The following is a 24,963-nucleotide window of genomic DNA, read 5'->3' on the forward strand; positions in this document are numbered from 1 at the left end:
TTTATTAACCCTTTTCTGATTCTACATTGTTTTGTGCGGACAAATATAATATAAATCTTCTATAGGGCTTTTCTTCCAAGCTGGGAGTGTCAGCTCTATAGATCACTATCACTGTATAGGTGACACGTCAGTGAGAGCTGAGCATGCACCTCCTCCCCCATATACAGACTGCACACTGTCCAGCATCACATCTCACACTGCCATACACAGTTCTGAGGACTGACTGTATGAAGATGTGTATTGTCAATCTGCAAGTGTGTAATCCTGCCATGCACAGTCCTGTCGATCCAGCTGGAGAAAATGTCAGATATTTTGTAGACTCTATAAACCAAAACGTATTGGATAAGGTAGCTGCTTACCTGGCAAATTTAGCTTCGCCCACTTTTATGTTGATTCCGCCCATTCTCATTCATTTTTCATGTGCCCCCACACAGTATAATCCTCCTACAGTCACCTGTAAATTATATGTCCCCCCTCCATCTCTCCCCCAGTTTCAGATAAACCTCTTCATATGCCCCCAGTTTCATGCCCCCCCCCCTACATCTCGGTCCCCAGTTTCATGTCCCCCATCTCTGCCCACAGTTTCATGCCGTTCTCCCCCCCTTCATCTGCCCCAGTATCATGCCGTTCTCCCCCCAGTTTCATGGCCCCCCTTCATTATGTTCCAACTTAATGTGTAACACAAAAAAACCCACCACTTATACTCACCTTCCAACGCTCCCCCGCCGCTCTCTCCGCAGTCTCCGCTATCACATCTGTGCATGCGCGCAGGCATTCAGTTTGGAACCCATGTCCATAACGGCGTGCATTCCAGCTGAATAGCGCTGCTGAAACTGTAGCGTGACTTCTCAGTGGCTAAAGCCATTGGAAATATGTATTTTCCGGTGGCTTTAGGCGACCCCTGTATTTTGGTCGTTTGACCCCTGCCGGGGTCGCAACCCACAGGTTGAGAACCGCTGCCCTGCTATGCCCCTGTAGGGATTCACAGGGGTACAACACCATATGGTTGAAGTAACATAAGTCATCTATCTGCAGGCTGGGGTATACGCTGAGATCTGGTGACTCTCCCTGTAAGCTCACATTCACACATAGTGGAGTAGTTGTAGATTTGCTGGGTGCAGTAATACATGGGATGGGGTTTCTAATGTAGATTTGTCTCCTGTAGGTTTTCATTGTGTCCTGGATTTATTACATGGATTTCACTGTTTACAATGTGACGGGGGAAACGGTGTCACAATCTGCTGCAATGTGTGGATTTTACTATGGATGTAATGCAGATTCATTACAACATCAGTGTCAGATCGCTCTATAAGAAGCAGGGAAATTCAGTTTTGTTTTTGCTTCTAAATGTAATATGATTTTGCTTTTATATATCTTGCAGGTTCAGGATGAGTGTGAAACGTGACCATGATGGTAAGGATTCCTCCTCCTCCTCTCCATTCTTGTATTTAGTAACTCATCTCCTTTTCCTCTCTCTCTCAGCACATAATGTGGAAAGTAATATCTGCAATCTCCTGTATTACTGAGGACACTGTTGTGTATTATGTACATGGTGGTGACTTTAGTATTTTACAGGACGCCCCTACCTAATGCCCTGCCCTGTCCATGTATCAGAGCCTGCGCCGTCAGTAGGACATGTCAGCTGTAGCTATCTCACATCTGCTGCAATGACCAGGCCGAGCACTAGCCCTGATACCAGATGTGTAACCCCTTACATGCCACAGCTGGACCCCACTGGTACACTTAGGGGCCTATGGCAGCCACAGCCCAACCTTAACAAGTATAAAACCACCCTCTTCCCCACAGCCACCTACAGATCTCCTATAAATTTCTGACCACGGTGGTGTTTTAGGCGACCTGGAATGGACAGTTGGTAAGTGCTCACTGCCCTTAGTTCAGACTGACCGTCTTCCTACAACCTCCTGATCACCTGCACACAGTAGCACGGCCCGGCTCTCCGGCTGCACCAGGACTGAGGACATTGATGATTGTTTACAGGGGAGTAACCTGAGGGGGTGCAGAGGATATGGCACAAAGACCAGAATGACTATATAAAGGGGGTTGTCTAGAAAGTCTATAATAAGGAAATCTGTTTACTTGCTTCTTCTTCCTGTTATGTAACTTCCTCACTAACCCTCTCACCTCTCTCTTCCCTCCTTCCTTACTCCTCCCCTACCGTACACCCCCTCCCTGTCTCTCTAGCTATCCCGCCCTTTCCTACCTATTCAGCCCAACCCCCATCCCATATCATATACTTACCTTCTACGCTTCTTCCTGTCCTCTTCCTGCCTCGCCTCCTCCTGTACTGATTCTGTCTGTGCTCGCTCTTCTCCTCCAGCGATGATCCACCTCTACTGTGCATGCGTGCATGTGCAGTAGAGGTGAATTATCGTCAGTAGTGCGCACAGCGTTTGGAGAAGGAGGAGAAGAGCGCGCACCCTGCAGAATCAGTACAGGAGGAGGAGCTGTCTCACTGGCGGAAACGCGGAGGGTAAGTATAATGGTGTGGATGGGGAAGGGGGGGAGCAGTAGTGACAATCCATTTCCGGAAATGAGGAAACGGATCATCACTGGATAAACACAAAATGTCCCTGGGGCGGTTATGTGGGTGTTATGTATCTGAACCCTACAAATTGTACAGTGCTGCGGAATATGTTGACGCTATATAAATAAAATGTATTATTATTATTATTAATAAATATATATTTTTGGTTATGTTATTTAGAAAGTAGGAGTGGGGAGTGGGTTTAGATTAGTGTAGGGATTTCTAGTTATCCCTGACCACCCCTTTAAATGGGACGCTAATCTGCTGCTATAGCCTCAATAAAGGACATATCAGTAATAGCCAAGAGAGACCTGGAGATGTCTAATGGAGGGAATGAGGAGTAAGGGGTGTAGTATACAAATATAACAACTACTGCTGAAGATCCCTACTCAGACGTCTCCAGCTTTGTATAGTGACCCCTGGTAATGTCCTACATAGGAGGCTGCATAGGAATACTAATACCCATAAGGCTGTATATTGTCTGATATCCTGACTGCAGCATTATCTACAATTACAGCCCATAGTGATAACTTCCTAGAGAACATGGAGAATGGTGTGAATAGGGATCTATGATAGGGGCCTGTTTCTTGAAGTGTAAGCCACCTGATGACCCTGCATCAAAAATCAAAAATATTCACACCCCTAGAACTTTCTCACATTTTGTCACCTTACAATCACAAACTTAAGTGTATTTTATTGAGATTTTAAGTTATAACCAACACAAAATAGCAGAAAATTGTGAAGTGGAAGAAGAATGATACAAGGTTATCACAATTTTAATAAAATAAAAATCTGAAAAGTGTGGCGTGCAAAAGTCTTCAGCCCCCTGTACTCTGATACCCCTAAATAAAATCCAGTGCGCACAATTGCCTTCAGAAGTCACTTAGTGAGTTAATAGAGTGTGGCTGTGTGTAATATAGTCTCAGTATATACATATATCTGTTCTGTGAAGGCCTCAGTGGTTTGTTAGCGAACACTAGTGAACAAACAGCATCATGAAGCCCAAGGACCTCACCAGTCAGCTCAGAAGGGTCAGGTTATAAAATCATATCCCAAGCTTTGAGCATCCCAAGGAGCACAGCTCAATCCATCATCCAAAAATGGAGAAAGTATTCTACAACTGCAAACCTACCAAGACATGGCCGTCCACCTAAACTGACAGATCTCTGAGCAAGGAGAGGACTAATCAGAGAAGCAGCCGAGAGGTCCACGGTCAGTGTGGAGGAGCTTCAGAAATTCTCAGGTCTAGGGAGAATCTGTCCACAGGACAACTATAAAGAAGTGCTGTTTGCAGTTTGTCACAAGCCAAATAGGGGACACAACAAATATGTGGAAGGTGCTCTGGAAAAAAACCAGAGACTGGAGGCTGCAAAAGACTTGAGACTGGGAAAGAGATTCCAGCAAGACAATGTTGGGGGCACAAGACCCCCAGAGATATGCTGTCTGTAAAGGAAAATTAATTAACAGGTCTGGATGAGCTACGCCCATCCTTGAAACCTGGAGAATCAACATAGACACATGGTGGTTGGTGTTTCAAATGGATTCTGATTTATTGGTACAGAAGAAGAAGTATTAATACAGAGAGGAACAGATAGGATCATAACCATGATTGGTTGTGGAATTATGACATAGACCTGGCACATGGTTATTTGCTAAGGTTTAATCTACATCTAATTAGTACATTCCAACAGGAAACTAACACCTCACTCTCTCTGGATGTATATTACAAGGTCTGGTGACAGTCTGGGAGCTGACATACAATAGACATCCTGTGGTCATATCCTCCTTGGAGACAATCAGTTTAATTAGGATTCATTAGCATTCCATTTCCTTATCTCTCTAGTATGTAGCCCATAGCATCTCCATGTTAATGAGTCTAACCACTTCCTTTTTGAGACAAAACTACTTATCTTTGATAGAGAAAGATGGATGACAAATACAAGATGGAGGATGTGACTCTAACAACAATGACCTTAAATCTCCAACCGAGCTCCAGTGACTGGTTTAGATAAAAAAAATATTCCTGGCGGGGCCACACGGTGGCTCAGTGGTTAGCTCTGCAGCCTTGCAGCGTTGGAGTCCTGGTGTTCAAATCCCACCAAGGGCAAAAAAACATCTGCAAGGAGTTTGTATGTTCTCCCCGTCTTTGCATGGATTTCCATCCCGTATGCCAAAGACATAGTGATAGGGAAAAATGTACATTGTGAGCTCTATGTGGAGCTCACAATCTACATTAAAAAAAAAAAAAAAAAAGTATTCTGGCTTACGGGGCAACATGGTGGCTCAGTGGTTAGCACTGCAGCCTTGCAGCACTGGATTCCTGAGTTCAAATCCTGCCAGGAACGACATCTGCAAGGAGTTTGTATGTTCTCCCTTTGTTTGTGTGGATTTCCTCCCATTCTACAAAGACATACTGAAAGGGGGCTCACAATCTACAAAAAAAAAGAATATTCTGGCTTAGAAGAGCCCAGTCACAGGCCAGACCGAAATCCCATTGAGCATCTGTGGCAAGACATGACAATTACTGATCACAGACGTCTCCATCCAATATGGCTGCAAAGAAGAAGAAGGGGCAGAAATCTCATCTCTAGATGTGCAAAGCTGAGACCGAGCCCAAAGACTTGTAGCTGGAATTGTAGCCAAAGGCGGCTCTACAAAGTATTACTATAGGGGGGCTGAAGACTTTTGCACATCACACTTTTCAGATTTTTATTTGATTAAAATTGTGAAAACCTTCTATCATTCTCCTTTCACTTCACAGTTATCTGATACTTTGTGTTGGTTGTCACTGAAAATCTCAAGAAAATGCGTTTCAGTTTGTGTAAGGTGACAAAATGTGAAAAAGTTCAAAGTGGTGTGAATACTTTTGTCAGGCCCTGTATGTACCAGTCTAATTGCCCTTAGTGTGGTCAGGCAGTTGCTGACATTTACCATTGTTTGTGGACCTGCCCCGCCATTCAGAGGTTCTGGTACTTGGATCTTCTCTCCGGCCCATCCTACTACTTCTGTTCTTACCTATAAATGTAATACAGGTTTATTTATCATTTATCTTGCAGGGAATCCTATCCCAGACTCAGGAGAGAGGATTATAACTCCACATGATGGTAAGGATTCCTGCTCTGCCTTCATACAACAATCTGGATCTGGTAAATGATCCTACAACATCTGTACATGTCACCCATCCCAGATCAGGAGGAGATAAATGTTACTAATAATAATACAAAAAGAATCACCGCTGCAGCCATAGTCCATGAACAAAAAGAGTATAAATCTCATCAGCCTTCCTACTAATATCCTTCCTACTAATAATGTGAAAGTTTGGATGTTTGTTACTCGATAACGCAAAAACGTCTGAACGGATTTGGATGAAATTTGGCACATAGATAGATTGTAACCTCAATTACAATATTGGCTACTTTTTATCCCGGTAAATGACATGGCTTCATGACTGTTATGAATTTATGTTCACATACTATATTACACTACTCCTGGAGCTTATCTCAGGTTCTGATAAAGCCAGGTCTGATATCTCTCTGTGTAAACACTCAGCTAACCCTCAGTCCATTGTGTACGTGGATTTGCATATTATCTGATCTGCTCCAGGCAGTGCTGACACACTGGATGGGAAAACACCTTTAATCCAACTTGGCAGTTTTCTACTTTTGAATATGCTGGGAAAAAGAAAATCTAATTTGTTGTAAAATTTTAAAACAACGAGAGCTATGAAGGAGCCAGAAGTCACAGAGTTCTCCTCAAACGGAGTTCAGGGGAATCATCGACGCCAACAACACATTCATTATATGGCGTTCCAGTGAGCTGCTGAGATGCCGGAACAATCACAGGCACAGTGCAAGGAACAAGTTCAGTGGGCAAACCATCGATGGCAGCAATTTGCTGAATATCGGTGGAGCATTGACGACAACAACACGCAGACGAAGTTGCGGGCACAGGCTAGTAGAGTATAAGTAGATGCAAGGAAAAAACACCCGGATTTATAGGGTAAACACACTATATCCCAAAAAAATTATAAAATTCCAGCATCAAAAATAAAACTATAGGATAGTGCACATTTGAGGGTGCATTCACACGATGCAGTTACTATTGCATCAAAACTGCAATGGGAAAGTGCATACAGGTTTGATGTGGTTTTTGGTGAGATTTTCTAAAAGTGGAACAAATTTATGTTCTGGCTTTAACCCCTTCCCGACATGCGCCGTAATAGTACGGCGCGTGTCGGGTCTGTAACTATGGCAACCGCCCGGGAGACGGGCGGCCGTCATAGCCGCCGGGTATCTACTGCTTCAAGCAGTAGACAACCGGCTCTAATGCCTCCGATCGGTCCCCGGACCGATCGGAGGCATTAACCCCTCCGGCGCTGCTGTCAAAGGCGCCGGAGGCGCCATCTTCCCGGCGGCGCATGGGCGCCGCCATTTTGGCAGGGATCGCCGGCTCCTGGAGCATGCTCCAGGGCCGACCCCCCGTTGCCATGACAGCCGGGAGCCTTGTTAAGGGCTCCCAGCCAGTCTGCAAATTCTCTCTTTTGCAGGCTGGTGTATACAGCCTGCAAAAGAGATGATGCTTTTTTGCAATGCATTGCAATGCATTAGCATTGTAATGCATTGCATTAGTGATCAGACCCCCTGGGGTTCAACACCCCTAGGGGGTCTAATAAATGCAAAAAAAAAATAATAAAAAAAGTAAAAAAAAATATAAAAAAATATAAAAAGTATTAAAAGTTCAAATCACCCCCCTTTCCCTAGAACAGATATAAAAGTAGTTAAAAACTGTGAAACATATACATGTTAGGTATCCCCGCGTCCGAAATCGCCCGCTCTACAAATCTATACAAATATTTTTCCTGTTCGGTAAACGCCGTAGCAGGAAAAATAGTCAAAAGTGCCAAACCACCGTTTTTTCACTGTTTTAATTCTGCTAAAAATTTGAATAAAAAGTGATCAAAGCAATAACATTTCCCGAAAATGGTAGAACTAAAAAGTACACCCGGCCCCGCAAAAAAAGACGCCCTATGCATCCCCGTACACCTATGTATAGAAAAGTTACGGCCGTCGGAATATGGCGACTTTTAGAAAAAAAAAATTTTAACACCGTTTTGGAATTTTTTTTAGGGGTCAAAATGTAAATAAAACCATATAAATTTGGTATCCCTGGAACCGTACCGAAACACAGAATACAGGGGACATGTCATTTTGGCTGCACAGTGAACGCCGTAAAACCAAAGCCCGTAAGAAAGTCACAGAAATGCATTTTTTCTTCAAATCCACCCCATTCTGAATTTTTTTCCTGCTTCCCAGTACATTATATAGAATAATTAATGGTGGCATCATGAAGAAAAAATTGTCCTGCAAAAATTAAGACCTCATATGACTCTGGGAGCGGAGAAATAAAAAAGTTATGGGGTTTAGAAGGAGGGGAGTCAAAAACGAAAAACGAAAATCAAAAAATGCCATCGGCGGGAAGGGGTTAAATTCAAAAACTGCATAAAAATAAAACTCATCAAATCTGATATTTTCTTGTCTTTTGGTAAAGATTATTTGGTAGGGGTCTCAGGATTTTTTTTTTCCAGGGGTGTCCTGAGTCCTAAAAGGTGTAAGCATTTGTTTCCCAATGTATTATTTCCCAGTGAAGTGAAATAAGAGGATATACATGTGGTATTGGTGTATTCACACTCAGCAGGATAACCAAGGATACATCACACTTACTGCTCAGACATCACTGTAATAACATGTACAATGACTGCCAATAGGAGATTCTTCTTAGTTACCAGGACAGGAATATTCTCCATACAATGCTGCCAGTCTTCTCCATGTCCTAGAAGATTTCATTCTTGTGTCTCCTTCATGTCCTAGATGATAAGACCCGGCAGTTTTACCAGCGGCTTTGTCAGTATAAGGATCATGCACTGAGGATGACGTATGAACATTTCCAGGATGATCTGCTCTACATTGTGGAGAACATGAATCCTCAGACACTTCTGAGTGAGCTGAAATCCAGAAATATCCCAGATCCTGAGGTGAGAACATGAAGGAACCACTAATAACAATACTGGTATAGAAATGTCTCCTATAGATTTCCTGTATGACTGTCAGCGCGCTGCAAAGGGAAAGAGTTCTGCTGAATCTCCCAGGCACAGACTGATCCTTTCCTTTTGTGTGGGATGTTTTAGTGTTCAGTAATCTTTATTACAGTGGCACATGCTTTATTTTTAAGGTATTTTTGCATATAAGGCCGAGGCCCCATGTGGTGCAAATGCAGCGTTTCTAGTGACTACCATCCACACATTACAGGGTGTTATATAAGCTGCTGGCTAAAAGAACCTAAGCCAGTGACTCTTGTGCGCCCCCTATCAGCTATAGTGCAGAGCTCCTGTATCCCTGCCAGATCCAAGCAGCACTGCCATAGCCAACCCCCCCACTAAGTGCTGTCTGTGGCCCCCCCAACCTGCAGCACCTGGGACTAAATACAGTTCAGTGTATTCTTCTTCTTATTATTTTTTATTTATATAGCGCCATTAATTCCATGGTGCTTTACATTTGGGGGTTACATACAGTACACAAAATATACAGGTAGATATAATACTAACAATGAATGACTGGGAAGGGAAGGGGGATAGAGACAGAAGGTGAGGGGAGAGGCTGTTCAGATGGTGATGTGGTGACAGTGGTGTTATTGGGGGTTGGAGGCCTTCCTGAATAGGGGAGTCTTCAGGGCCTTCTTGAAGCCTGTGATTGTGGGGGTCAGTCTTATGTGTCTTGGTAGGTGTATCTGCAATGCTGCACCATGGGAAAGGGAGAATGGTGTCTATCCACCACAGCACAGCCAATATAATCAGGGCTGGTGTTGGGGGACGGTCGGGCAAACTGGGCAAATTCCCAGGGCCTCCGGTCTACTAAGGGGCATGGGATCCGTAGCACCAGATGTTTGGTCTGGTGACTGGTCCGGGGCAGCCTTAATAACAAGCATATGAGCGTGCACACCGGACATCTACTGTCACAGCAAAAAGCTACAAACTCCCCGCTTTAGCATAGATGTTTATGTAGAAGACAGGGCGCCATGATGTCACTACATCACGCCATGTGCGCCGGACCTGCTCTGGAGGCCACAAGCAGGGAGAAGACTTCTGCATCAGGGCACTGCGGGGGAGTCTGGAGAGGTGGGTAAAGGTTTTGTTTTTTTAAGAGAAATAAAACGGCTATTGCTAAAATAAAGTGGTGTACATATTTATAAATAGCTTCCCCATTAGATTTACTATTAATATTTCCTCCTTATAATTACCCCCTTATATAATAGATCTCCTAGGATTAAGATAAGATAATCCTTTAATAGTCCCACAGTGCGGATACTCAGTATGTTACAGCAGCCTAGTAATACAGATACAGGATAATACACAGTAATATATTACAGGACACACATATGCTGAGAAGAGAAGATATTCTAGGAGTCCATAGCAGCTAAGGAACAGAAAGAAGGAAGACTTCATAATCATTATTAGTTCTCTGTGCGGAGTGTCTTCGCTTGGCCTGATCTAGATTATACAGCCTGGTCGCGGTTGGAAGGAAGGACTTGCGATAGCATCTTCTCACACTTGGGGTGAAGCAGATGGTCACTTACAGTGCTGCCAAGTCCCATCAAGGTCCCATACATGGGGTGGGATTTGTTCTCCCGCATGGAGGTCACAACAGACAGTGTCCTTCTGTCACCCACCACCTGTACTGGGTCCAGGGGGCTCCCCAGGACAGAGCTGGCCCTCCTGATCAGCCTGTCAAGTCTATTTCTGTCCCTGGTTGATATACTGCTCCCCCAGCAGGCCACACCGAAAAAGATAGCTGAAGCAACCACAGAGTTGAAGAAGGCCCTAAGAAGTGGCCCCTGGACTCTGAAGGCCCTCAGCCTCCTGAGCAGGTAGAGTCTGCTGTGGCCCTTTCTGTGCAGCGCCTCCAGGTGATCAGCCCAGTCTAGTTTATTATTGAGGAGCACACCCAGATACTTATAGGTCCTGACTATCTCAATACATGTCCCTTGGATCTCCACCGGGGTCGGAGCACTTCTCCGTTTACTAAAGTCCACGTGGCCACGATAAAATAACGTCTTTAAATCGGTTTAACCGGCAAAGCCGCTTCCGCTGTGGCCCCGAGGAGTGAACAGCTCCCTAGTGACGAGGGCTAGCAACATTAAAGCCGCCTGGGTGTGGCCGTGGAAGAGGTGGGCGGCCATGCACTAGACGCATCCGCTGTCCCGGAGGCTGAGGCGAGGCTAAGCCCAGACTTTAGGCCCCGGCTGTGTCCCGGCCCTGTGCTCCTTTCCCGGAACGGCCTCGCTCGTCTGGCAGCGCTGTGGAGCGGGAGTGTGTGTGAGATAAAGCCGCTCTCCAGGTCGTCATGGCCATGTCCAGAAACTATTGCACCTGAAGAAGGGCGTGGTTAAACGCCCGAAACGCATTGTGTGTGAGTTTACCAAAATAAAACCGTTTTTACTAAACTAAGAAGGGGAGCGCAGTTCCTTATTTCCCAGAGCGTCACTAAATCTGAGGCTTGGTCTTTTCTTCTCTACCAACTTCTACAGTTTCAAACGCAAACTAAAGACGCATCTTTTCAGACAAGCCTATCACAATTCCTAATGCACAAAATTGTCTGAACACTGTATAAGCAATGCCGCCCCTGCTACCTCTTGTGTCATCCTCTCTACCTCATAGATTGTAAGCTCTTTTGAGCAGGGCCCTCAGTCCCATTGTGTGAAATGACGTTCTTTGTTATGTATGTCTGTATCTGAACCCTATAAATTGTACAGCGCTGCGGAATATGTTGGCGCTATATAAATAAAATGTATTATTATTATTATTATTATTACCATCATCTCCTTGGTCTTCCCAGCATTAATCCTGAGGTGGTTCTGTTGGCACCATACAACAAAGTCCCAGTATAAGTCTCTGTATTCCCTATCGTCACCATCAGTGATAAGGCCTACTATAGCAGAGTCATCGGAGTACTTCTGTAAGTAACAGCTGGAGGAGTTGTGCCTCAAGTCAGCAGTGTACAGTGTGAAGAGAAATGGGGCAAGAACTGTACCTTGTGGTGCCCCCGTACTACAGATCACAGTGTCAGACACACAGTCCTGGGCTCTCACCTACTGAGGGTGGTTTGTCAGGTAGTCTAAGATCCAGTAGGACAGGTGATGGTCCACACCACCAAGGTTCAGCTTCTCCCTCAGTAGCCCTGGCTGAATGGTGTTGAACGCACTGGAGAAATCAAAGAACATTATTCTCACAGTGTTCCCGGGTTTCTCCAGGTGAGACAGAGCTCTATGAAGAAGGTGGATGATGGCGTCATCTACCCCAATGCCCGGCCAATGGGCAAACTGGAGGGCGTCCAGAGCGGCGCTCACTAGGGGGTGTAGGTGTGTCAAGACCAGTCTCTCTAGGACCTTCATCTTGTGGGACGTCAGTGCTACAGGTCGGTAGTCATTGTAGTCTATCGGGTTGGGTTTCCTTGGGACTGGTACCACACAAGATGTCTTCCACAGTTGAGGTACCACTCCCAGCTTTAGACTCATATTGTACATGTGCGTAATAATACCACACAGCTGGTCACTGCACATTTTAAGAACACTTGCGCTTATCCCATCAGGTCCTCCAGCATTGTCTGCTTTAACCACATAAGGACCGCCGTACATAAATTTACGGCCTGCGGTCCAGGTACCTAAAGACCGGACTATTGTCGAAATACGTCCGGTCTTTAGGTACCTCCTCGGCGGGGGGAGGGGTGCGGGGGGAGCAGGGGTTAGGTGTTACTAACACCTAACCCCCTCCTCAATAACGTCCAGTCGGAACTGAGTCCGACTGGACGTTTTAACCCTTTCGATCGCGCCGTGAAACATCACGGCGCGATCGAAAGGGATCCGCCGGTGATTTAAGCCGATCGGCACCCCCCGCGGCGAGATCGGGGGGTGCCGATGTCAGTAAAAGGTAGTCTGGGGTCTGGCCAGTGACCCCAGACTACCGGAGCCCCCACATACCTGGTTGACCCTGCCGGGCGATGGAGGAAGTGAGCGATGCAGCTGACTTCCTCTGTAGCTTGCAGGACACTGAATGCTGTGTCCTGCAAGCTACTGTGCAGAATCAGTTGGTGCTTTCATCAAAGCATCAACTGATTCAAGTGTCCTAAATGGACACATGAAAAAGTAAAAAAATAAAGTGAAAAAATAAAATAAAGTGTATAAAAAAAATTAATAAATTTATAAAGCCCAAAATCTCTTTTTTTCTATAGAAAATGAATTATATAAAAAAAAAAGCACTAAAAATTAATAAAAACAATGCATATTTGGTATTGCTGTATCTGTAACAATCTGTACAATAAAACTGAAATAATATTTAATATACACGGTGAACGTCGGAAAAAACCCCCGGAAAAAACTCGCCGAAAGTAATGATTTTTCGCCATCTCACTTTACAAAATATGCTATAAAAAGTGATCAAAAAGTCATATTCACCCCACAACAGTGCCAATAAAAAGCGCACATTGTCCCGCAAAAAATAAGCCCTCAACCAACACTGTCAACCGAAAAATAAAAATGTTACGTCTCTCAGAAGATGGCGATGCAAAAAACATTGATTTATGTCCCCAAATGTGTTTTTGTTCTACAGAATTAGTATCGCATAAAAAATACTATAAATGAGGTATCGCCGTAACCGTACCGACCCGCAGAATAAAGGGAACATGTTACTTATACTGTACGGCGCATGGCGAAAAAGTAAAAAGGTAAAAATCAATGCCAGGATTGATTTTTTTTTTTTTAAATTCAGCAAGAAAGAGTTAATAAAATGTATTCAATAAGTTGTAGGCACCCAAAAATGGTTTAATTACAAAATGCATCTCATCCCGCAAACAACAAGCCCTTATATGGCCGCGTCACCAGAAAAATAAAGAAAATATAGCATCTAGTAATGTGAAGACAAAAAACACCAAAATCGCCAAATCATTAGAATACAACTGGCTGCCGCAGGAAGGGAATATATAAGCTGTGTGAGTGTATATCAGGGGACACCCCATATTTACAGCTTATGAGGGAAAAGACGCCAGAAGTGACCCCCAAAGTCACCCCCAGAGTGACTCCCCCAATCATAGGAGCTACTGGGACATAGTACGGAATTTGGCGTTTGCAATGTCCTCCACACAGTTTACATAGTCACTCTTCACCATCCGCTGTGCAGTCACGTCTGGGATACTAATACTCACTACACCCCCTGAGAAATTCTTTGAGGGGTGAAGTTTTCAAAATGGGGTCACTCCTTTGGGGAATCCACTTTTCTGGTACCTTTACAGGCTCTACAAACATGACATGGCGTCCAGATACCAAACATCTGAATCTGTACTCCAAAAGCCACATAGTGCTCCTTCCCTTCTGCGCCCTGCTGTGTGCCCAAACTGCAGTTTATGCCACATGTATGACACATGTATGACACTGGTGTACCCGGGATAACGGATGTAATGTTATATGTGGGTATAAACTGATATTAGGGCACAGCCGGACATAGAAGGGAAGAAGGGTTATTGGGATTTTGGAGCACAGACGGTTTGGTTTTTGGATGCCATGACACTTTTGCAGAGCTGAAACGTCAGTAAAGTGGAATCCCCTGATATGAGACCTTATTTTGGAAACTACACCCCTGAAGGATTTATCCAGGGGTACAGACAGCATTTTTAACCCCTAAGTGTTGCTATAACTTATTATCCATAAATGAATACGCAGATGATTGTGAGAGGTGAAAATGACAATTTTTCCAGGAATCCGTCATTTCAGTGCGTAATATGTTGTGCCCGCCTTGTATCAGAGATGAACGCTCTAAAAGCTGTTGTGCCCGGGATACCCGCTTACCAGTTTATGGAGTGTCTCTGCTGACATAAGTTGGGCACAACATATCGGGCACTAAAATGGAGAATCTCTGGAAAAATTTCATTTTTAACTTCTCATTATCAGCTGTGATTTCATTTCTGGAAACTAAATAAATGCAACACTCAGGGGTTAAAAATGCTCGCTACGCCACTTGATAAATACCATCAGTGGGGTAGTGTCCAAAATGCGGTGAAATGTCTGCGGGTTCCACTTTATTGGCAATTCAGGGGCTTTGCAAAAGTGGCATGACGTCTAAAAACCATACTGTGCTCCAAAAACCAAAATAGTGCTCCTTCCCCTCTGTGCCCGGCTGTGCCCAAACAGCCATTTCTACCCACATATGGCATTAAGTCCGTTATCCGGGGTACACCAGTGTCATACATGTGGGCATACACCGCTATTTGGGGCACACAGCAGGGCGCAGATGTGAAGGAGCAATATGTGCTTTTGGAATGCAGATTTAGATTCTTTGTTTTTGGACACCATGTCACATTTGCAGAGACCCTAAAATTGTCCCTACAAAATAGAGTCACTTCTTGGTGAATTCCAGTTTACTGTCACCTGTGTAGTTTCTAAAATGGGGTCACATTTGAGGGGTTTCCACTGTATTGATACTTTAGGGGCTCAGCAGATGTGACATGGCACCAGAAAACTATTCCAGCAACATCTGCTTTCCAAAAGCCAAATAGCGCTCTTTCCATTCTGAGCCCCGCCATGTTCCCATACAGCAGATTATGGCCACATATGGGGTATTGCCGTGTTCAGGAGAAATTGTTTAACAAACTGTGGGGGGCTTTTACTCCTTTAACCCCTTGTGAAAATGAAAACTTTGGGGATAAAGTGACATTTTAGTAATTTTTCATTTACACATTCCAATGTTAGTAAAATCTGTGAAACAACTGTAGGCAAAATTAAAAATATGGCGCTAAATAGACGATTAATTGGAAAAAAAAAGTAATTTTTCATTTTTACGTCCCATTGTTAATAAAATCTGTGAATCAGCTGTGAGCCCAAAATGCTCACCATACTCCTAGATAAATTCTATGAGGGGTGTAGTTTCCAAAATGGGGTCACTTTTAGGGGGTTTCCACTGTATTGATACTTTAGGGGCTCTGCAAATGCGACATGGGACCTGAAAAATATTCCAGGAAAATCTGCCCTTCAAAAGCCAAATAGTGCTCTTTCCATTCTGAGCCCCGCCAGAAATTGACAGTTTATTGGAAAAAAAAGTAAATTTTCATTTTTATGCCCCAATGTTAATAAAATCTGTGAAACAGCTGTAGGGTCAAAATGCTCACTATATGCTTTAATATGTTCCGTGTGGGGTGTAGTTTCCAAAATGGGGTCATTTTAAGGGGGTTTCCACTGTATTGGTTCTCTAGGAGCTCTGCTAATGCGACATGGCACCTAAAAATTATTCCAGCAAAATCTGCCATCCAAAAGCCAAGTAGCGCTCTTTCCATTCTGAGCCCCGCCATGTTCCCATACAGCAGAATATGGCCACATATGGGGTATTGCCGTGTTCAGGAGAAATTGTTTAACAAACTGTGGGGGGCTTTTACTCCTTTAACCCCTTGTGAAAATGAAAACTTTGGGGATAAAGTGACATTTTAGTAATTTTTCATTTACACATTCCAATGTTAGTAAAATCTGTGAAACAACTGTAGGGTCAAAATGCTCACTATACCCCTTGATGAATTCTGTGAGGGGTGTAGATTCTAAAATGGGGTCACTTTTGGGGGTTTTCCATTGTTTTGGTACTCTAAGGGCTCTGCAAATGAGACATGGCGCCTGAAAACTATTCCAGTAAAATCTGCTGTACAAACACCCAGTGTCACTCCTTGCCTTCCGTGCGCTGCCGTCTGCCCAAAAATCAGTTTACACCCACATGTGGGGTATTTCTGTGCACGGGAGAAATTGCATAACAAAATGTGAGATGCATTTTCTCCTTTAACCCTTTGTGAATGTGTTAATTTTAGGTCTAAATGAATGTATTAGTGAAAAAAAATGAAATGTCTAAATTTCACCTCCATATTATTTTTATTCTTATGAAATGCTTAAAGGGTTAACAAACATCCCAAATGCTTTTTTGAATAACTTGAGGGGTGTAGTTTTGAAAATGGGGTGATTTGGGGGGTTTCTATTATATAGGCCTTTATAATTCCTTTCAAAACTGAAGTGTTCCCTAAAAAATTAGTTTGGGGAATTTTCTTGTAAATCTGGAAAATCGCTGTTACACTTGTAAGCCTTGTAACGTCCAAAATAAATTAACAGACAATCAAAAGATGATGCCGATATTAAGCAGAGATATGGGAGATAATATTTATTCATGTATTTGGGTGGTATGACTATCTGCATGAAAAGCAGAGAATTTCACATTTTGAAAATTGCAATTTTTTCCAAATTTCCATCAAATTTCCGATTTTTTTTATAAGTAAATACAAAAATATTGATTAGTGTTTACCACTAACATGAAGTATAATGTGTTATGAGAAAACAATCTCAAAATCACTTGTATAAGTTAAAGCATCTCAAAGTTATTGCCATTTAAAGTGACACATGTCAGTTTTGAAAAAAGAGGCCTGGTCCTTAACGCACTTCTGGGCCTGGTCCTTAACCGGTTAATCCACTTGATTTCCCTACACACCTGAGACTCCTGGAGGATCAGATAGTCATATTGCAGTTGACTGCAGGTCGGTGGGGGTTGGGTCTTGGTGTGTGAGGGGAGGGGGGTTGACTGACATGCTGGTGAAGGGAGCGTTGGCTTGGAGTCAAAACTATTATAATAGATTAAGATAATAGATTAAGCTCGTTAAGCCACTTACTGTCACCTTCTATCTGGCGAGCTGCCTCTTGTTTGTGTTCAGATATAGCCTTAAAGGGATTCTCTGCCGCGCCATTCGTTAGAAATACCGGTTTGTTAATTAGTTCTCTCGCAGCGATGGGGGCGTCCTCCAGCGCTGGAAATGCAATGGGTGTGTCCCCACTGCTGCTCGAAAACCGGCTCCAGCGACGCCTCTCTCTTCTTCTGCATCCTCCCTTTCCTTCTTTGGCTTGACGTTGGACGCCTGCACAGTATGCTCTGTTCGGCGAAGACTTCGCCGAATGTACTGTGCATGCCCGCGGCCATAGTGCCGACACTGCAATTTCGCGCATGCGCGATACATTCCTCAAGTCTTCGCCGAACAGAGCGCACTGCGCAGGCGTACGACGTCAAGCCGAAGAAGGAAAGGGAGGATGCAGAAGAAGATAGAGGTGGTGCTGGAGTCGGGTTTTGAGCAGCAGTGGGGACGCCTTCATCGTATTCCCAGCGTTGGGGGACGCCCCCATCGCTGCGAGAGAACTAATTTGCATACCGGTACAAACTGGTATTTCTAACAAACGGCGCAGTGGAGACCACTTCTAAAGGTAGCAGACGAATAGCCTTTCTAAAGGCTATTCCAACGTGTTACCTAGAAAAAAAAGTTTTTTAATGGTAAAATCCCTTTAAGACTGTCCCACACTTTCGAGAATACCCTCCCCCATCTGTAGTTCCACCTTCCGCTTTTCCTTCTCTGTTCAGTTGTCTCAGCTGTTTCTGTACTTCCCCCAGGCCATTTTTGTCCCCAGACCTAAAAATTCGCTTTTTCTCCTTGAGAAGAGTTTAAATCTCAGATTTGATCCATGGTTTGTTATTGGAGAAACACCTCACCTTTCTAGTTGATACCGTGCTGTCCACGCAGAAATTAATGTAGTCCGTTATGCAGTGTGTAAGTCTCTCAATGTCACCTGGAAATGAGTCTTGAAACACTTCCCATAATGTTATATTAAAACAGTCCCTCAGAGTCTCGACACTTTCCTCTGACCAAATTTTCACTGTAGGGGTAACCGCCGGTTCTCTGCGCACCAGTGGAGTGTAAGTGGGTCGCAGATGTACCAGGTTGTGATCCGATCTGCCCAGGGGTGGTAGGGCAGATGAGTCATATGCATCCCTTACATTGGCAAAGAGCAAGTCCAGCGTTTCGTTGTATCTTGTGTGGCAGGTTACGTACTGAGTAAAGCCTGGTAGAGTGGATGCTGGAGAGACATGGTTGAAATCTCCCGACACCAGGAATAGGGCATGGGGGTGAGATGATTGCAGCTCGCTCACAGCAGCATGTAGCACCTCACAGGCAGCGTCAGCTTTAGCAGAGGGGGGATGTATACAGCTAGCACGATAACATGTGATAGCTCCCTCGGCAGCAGTGGCGTAATTACCTTGGTAGCAGCAGTAGCAGCTGCCACAGGGCCCGGGCCATTAGGGGGCTCGGTGACAGCCGCTACCGCTGCGTTTTTTTTTTAAATAGGCTGTTACGGGCCCTATTCACTTGCCGATCCTGGCTGGGCTGGGATCGGCAAGTGACACCGCGGGCCCCACAGGGGCTATCATTATACTCGGGGGTCTTTGCAGACCCCCGAGTATAATGACCGGCGGATCGGGAGAGGTAAAGGAACATAAAAAACTGTTACTTACCTCTCCGCGATCCTGCCAGGCCTCCATCCTACTGTTGTCTGGCGTCTCTGACGTCACATGAACCCGGCATGCTTCCCGGGTCATGTGACGTCCGACGTCATTAACGAAGGATGCGATCGATGGTCAGCACAGGAGGACAGCACAGCACAGGAGCCGGGGAACAGGTAAGAAGCAACAGTGGTTTTTTTTTTTTTAATGTTTTTATTCCCCGGGTCTCCGATTATTATACTCTGGGGTCTGAAAAGACCCCAGAGTATAATAATTGTTTATGGGTGTCCACAGAGGGACACTATTGGGGTTAATACTGTGTGCAGGGGCCATTATTGGGGTTAATACTGTGTGCAGGGGCCACTATGGGACATAATACTGTGTGCAGGGGACACTATTGGGGTTAATACTGTGTGCAGGGGCCACTATTGGGGTTAATACTGTGTGCAGGGGGACACTATTGGGGTTAATACTGTGTGCAGGGGCCAGTAAGGGACATAATAGAGTGCGGAGGAGGGGGTCGGTCGAGGTCTCCGGCGTCAGTTGGGATGGGGGGGGCCCCATGCCAAAAGTTCGCCACGGGGCCCCGCCATTCCTAGTTGCGCCACTGCTCAGCAGGTAATACGGTCTCATGCCCACGGCTAGCAGTTAAATATCCTTTTCACACGATTGTTTCTTTACTACAATATGTCCTGGATTACACCATCTCTCATTGACAAATATTGCAAGCCCTCCTCACTTGCGCTTACCGCTCTCCAGCGTCCTGTATGCACGAAGAAGTTTGAAGCCGCCCAAGGAGGCAAATGTGTCCGGAGTGATTTCACTAAGCCAAGTCTCTTTAAACAGCATCATACTGCACTCGCAAAAATCCTGTTGATGCCTGGTCAGTGCTGTCAGTTCATCCATCTCATTAATTAATACATAGCATCCCCATATATATGCATAAGGAGAGATAATTAATAATAAGGCTGGGAGATCTACCATATATACTCGAGTATAAGCCGAATTTTTAAGCACAGTTTTTGTGCTGAAAAAGCCCCCCTCGGCTTATACTCGAGTCAAGCAAAAAAAAAAAAAAAAAAAAAAATATATATATATATATATATATATATATTTTTTTTTGCGGGTGTCTATGACCAGCCGCAATAGTAATGTATAGAATCTCCCATAAAATAGTGGAAAAAAAAAAGCTTAAAAAAAATATAGTAAAAAATTAAATAAAAGTTCTAAATCTCTCCTTTCCCTAGAATACATATAAAAGTAGAAAATGACTGTGACACACATACACATTAGGTATCCCTAAGTCTGACAGTGCCCGGTCTACTGAATATAGGGTATCTGCAGTGCTCCTGTTCCATCAGGAAGGGGTTAATAGGAGCACCGCAGATACCCTATAGTCAGCCAGGCTGAATTCCAAGTGGGGAAAAAAAACCCAGTCCTCAAGCTCAGGGAAGGGGCAGACAGACAACCAAAAACCTTCTCCAGCAACTACTGCACCCAAAAACCATTTTAATTTTTGAAATTTCCCAGTAGCTGCTGCATTTCCCCCCTCGGCTTATACTCGAGTCAATAAGTTTTCCCAGTTTTTTGTGGTAAAATTAGGGGCCTCGGCTTATTAATCATAAAGGGGGAATTATAAAGAGGAACTATTAATAATAAATCTAGTGTGCCCAACCGAGCGCCCAAACTGCAACCCAAAACCCAATAAATTATTGCGGAGTGCCAACACAGAAATTTAACCTTAAAACTCTGTGGATCCACAATTGTGGACAATTATGGACCCACAAATTACAGTCATGTGAATGGGGCTTTACAGAGCTTGTACTGGAAGGTGAAGGTCTCTGCATTTGGTACTTTTGAACAATTAATGTTCACTATTTTCATCGCCCAGGATCTGTTTTATAGTGACCGTGCAATGTTATTACATCCTGTACTAATATCATGTCTGCTATACAACAGATACTGTGATATAAATAGTGAGGGGACCCCACACAGTACAATCTGCCTCGCAGTGACCCCACACAGTACAATCTGCTCCACAGTGGCCCCCACACACAGTACAATCTGCTCCACAGTGGCCCTCACACAGTACAATCTACCCCGCAGTGGCCCCCCACACACAGTACAATCTGCTCCACAGTGGCCCCCACACACAGTACAATCTGCTCCACAGTGGCCCCCCACACACAGTACAATCTGCTCCACAGTGGCCCCCACACACAGTACAATCTGCTCAACAGTGGCCCCCACACACAGTACAATCTGCTCCACAGTGGCCCCCACACACAGTACAATCTGCTCCGTAGTGGCCCCCCACACACAGTACAATCTACCCCGCAGTGGCCCCCACACAGGATTACACCTGTATACTCCACAGTAGACCCCCTCCCCACACAGCATCAAATGGTCCACAGTAGCCCCCTTCCACACAGCATCAAATAGTCCACAGTAGCCCCCTCCCACACAGCATGAAATAGTCCACAGTAGCCCCCTCCCACACAGCATGAAATGGTCCACAGTAGCCTCCTCCCCAGACAGTACACAAACATAAATATACTTACCTGTAGAGCTGCCGGGCATCCTCTCTTCTGTTCACTGCGTGCGCTGATGACTTACGTCATCACACCCGCGCCGGTGCAGAGGTCACAGTCTGTAGTCAGTGTAGGCCGCTCAATACACGCAGCCTACACTGACAGCTTTCAGCTGGATGTGCATTTGCACAACCAGCTGAAGGCAGCGATCACTCACTAACGGGGAATCCTTTACCAGATTCCCCGTTAGTGAGCGATCAGAGCGACCGCACACGTGCCATAGGTTCACTATCACTGCTCTAGACATATTAGTAACAGATCCTCCTTATAAATGGTCCCCCAATAATGTTTATCCTGGTCTTATGAAATCTAATCCTTGATAAGTGGGCTTTTTATAAGGAGGATCTTATTCCTCCTTAAAAAAGCCCTTATTATTCCTTACTCCTTCCCTGAGCTTGAGGACTGTTTTGTTTTCCCCCACATGGAATTCAGCCTGGCTGACTATAGGGTATCTGCAGTGCTCCTATTAACCCATTCCTGATGGAACAGGAGCACTGCAGGTACCCTATATTCAGTAGACCGGGAACTGTCAGACACAGGGATACCTAATGTGTTTGTGTTTCACAGTCATTTTCTACTTTTATATGTATTCTAGGAAAGGAGGGATTTACAACTTTTATTTTTTTATTATATTAACCCTTTCGCTGCCAAGCACGTAGCTATACGTGCTCCCAAGGTGGCACTTCAGTAGCGGAGGACGTAGCTACTACGTCCTCCCTACTAATGCTGATATCTCATGACTGCATGCAGATATCTGGATGGTTTAAGATTCATTTTAAAGATGAGAATCTCATATTTAAAATGATACCTAGCACTTGCTGATAGAAGTTATAGTTTTGGACCGATTCACTGTTGAATACACTATTTGGCATTGAGATCCAACGGCAGATATCAATTCCTGACTGCATTTCAACAGTGATTCGCTCCAAAACTATAAGTTCTATCATCAAATACTAGATATCATTTTAAAGATGAGATTCAACTTTAAAATGTATTTTAAAGCATCGAGATATCTTCATGTAGCCCAGAGATATAGGGCACTAAAGTGTGTCCCCCCATCCTGTCTCGGAAGCATTAGTTAAATTGTAGCAGAAAGGGAGGGGGGGAGCAGCCCAGCAGTGTGCACAGTGATAATGAATGATCATCATTATCTGTGCATAACCTGTATGTGACCCCAGGAGGAGGGTTATCAGGGACTCTTCTGTCCCTATTAACCCTTCTGCCAATCAGAGAGCATACTATTCCTTTGCGCTCTGATTGTCACATACAGGTATAATGTAATTCCCCCCTGAGCTTTACTAGTGGGGTATTTTTATGTTATACCTCCTGAACACAACCAGGAAGGTTATTGGCGCTGTGACCCAGACATTTACCATTGTCCAGGTCGCAGCGCCAAAAAAAAGTCGCACCAAACACTTACACAACACATACAAAGTCATGAATAAAGTTTACATTTCACCCAATCCCTGTCCATACCTGAGCTTTCTACAGTAAAATACGCCTCAAGCGATATCTGTTACATGCTAAAATAATAGTAATAACGATTATTACTAGAGATGAACGTATAGATTGCTAAAATTTTTATAGGGGGATGGAAAATAATATTTTTATGTAAAGTCCTATTTAATTTGCATGCACAAAATGGGATGGCGCATTTCTACGATTTTGGCGATTCTTTACCACCCGCCCCTGTAAATATATACATGTGTGGTATGTATGAACTCCTCACATATTGCAGTTTTTTGGAAAGTACATTGTGTTTGCAGAAAGGGATTGCTTGAGCCGCACTTTAGTGGCAAATTTGAATTTTTGTGCAATTTTTGCTAGCAATCTCTGTTTGCCGCAAAGTTGAATGAAGGTGGTTGTATATATAAACCATTAAATTGTGTTTTTATATACGGTATGCTGTGTAATCTCAAAAAAGTTAGATTTTGGTGTCACAGTCACAGTTTGGTAGGTGCAGTATAGCTTTATAACATATTAGTGAACAACAGCAAAATCCTGCTTGTCTTCTGTATTAGGGTTTTTGGGAGTCTGAGCTCTTGTTGTAGTTGATGTTTGCGGTACATATAATATATAATAATAATAGTACATTTTATTTATATAGCGCCAACATATTCCGCAGCACTGTACACTTTGTAGGGTTCAGATACAGACAGATACATAACAAAAACGTCATTTCACACAATGGGACTGAGGGCCCTGCTCAAAAGAGCTTACAATCTATGAGGTAGAGGGGGTGACACAAGAGGTAGCAGGGGCGGCATTGCTTATACAGTGTTCAGACAATTTTGTAATAGAGGTTGCAGGCATTATACAGACAAAACTTTATGGGCCGTCACTAGTCGTGTCCTGTAACATGTGGATAGAGCTTGGACAAATATGTTAGGCTGAAAAGGCATCGGGAACGGAAGGGTTTGCATTAGGAATTGTGATAGGCTTGTCTGAAAAGATGTGTCTTTAGTTTGCGTTTGAAACTGTAGAAATTGGGAGTTAATCTGATTGTCCGGGGTAGAGCATTCCAGAGAAGTGGTGCAGCTCGGGAGAAGTCTTGTATACGAGCATGAGAGGTTCTGATAATCGAGGATGTGAGTGTTAGGTCATTGAGTGAGCGGAGAACACGGGTTGGGCGGTAGACAGAGATGAGGGAGGAAGTGTAGGGAGGTGCAGCATTATGGAGAGCCTTGTGGATGAGGGTGATAACTTTATATTTTATTCTATAATGAATAGGCAGCCAATGTAGTGACTGGCACAGACCAGAGGCATCGCTGCAGCGTCTAGCCTGATAGATGAGCCTGGCCGCTACATTCAGAATAGATTGTAGAGGGGAGAGTTTAGTGAGGGGAAGACAGATTAGTAAGGAGTTACAGTAGTCAAGGCGAGAATGAATCAGAGAGACAGTAAGTGTCTTTAGTGTATCTCTGGTAAGGAAAGGGCGTATTCTGGAGATGTTTTTGAGGTGGAGGTGACATGAACGTGCGAGTGATTCAATATGAGGGGTGAAGGAAAGGTCTGAATCAAACATGACCCCGAGGCAGCGGGCCTGCCGCCTAGGAGTTATAGTAAGGCCTGAGACTGCAATGGATATATCAGGGACAGAACTGTTAGATGGTGGAAACAGTAGTAGTTCAGTCTTAGAGAGATTTAGTTTCAGATAGAGCGAGGACATGATATTAGAGACAGCAGAGAGACAGTCACTGGTGTTCTGTATGAGTGCAGGGGTGATGTCACGGGAAGATGTGTATAATTGGGTGTCATCAGCATAAAGATGGTACCTGAAGCCAAATCTGGCGATGGTTTGTCCAATGGGGGCTGTGTAGAGAGAAAAGAGCAGGGGGCCGAGGACCGAGCCCTGAGGAACCCCAACAGCAAGGGAAAGAGGGGGAGAAACAGAGCCCGCAAATGATACACTGAAAGTGCGGTCAGAGATGAGGAGAACC

The 24,963-nt window shown here is 44.3% G+C and overlaps 1 protein-coding gene across 1 annotated transcript in view; it reads left to right on the forward strand.

The window, feature by feature from the left end:
- The first annotated feature begins 269 nt into the window (after window positions 1-269).
- Window positions 270-24,963, forward strand: part of LOC142214651 (NACHT, LRR and PYD domains-containing protein 3-like) — a 260,153-nt gene continuing 235,459 nt past the window's right edge. The window contains exons 1-5 of the mRNA XM_075283591.1: window positions 270-347; window positions 1,166-1,248; window positions 1,382-1,413; window positions 5,602-5,649; window positions 8,413-8,576. Coding sequence (XP_075139692.1) covers window positions 270-347; window positions 1,166-1,248; window positions 1,382-1,413; window positions 5,602-5,649; window positions 8,413-8,576 — 405 coding nt within the window. The remainder of the gene's footprint in view (window positions 348-1,165; window positions 1,249-1,381; window positions 1,414-5,601; window positions 5,650-8,412; window positions 8,577-24,963) is intronic.

The sequence above is a fragment of the Leptodactylus fuscus genome, chromosome 7 (genome assembly GCF_031893055.1).
Source record: "Leptodactylus fuscus isolate aLepFus1 chromosome 7, aLepFus1.hap2, whole genome shotgun sequence".
Classification (NCBI taxonomy): Eukaryota; Metazoa; Chordata; class Amphibia; order Anura; family Leptodactylidae; genus Leptodactylus; species Leptodactylus fuscus.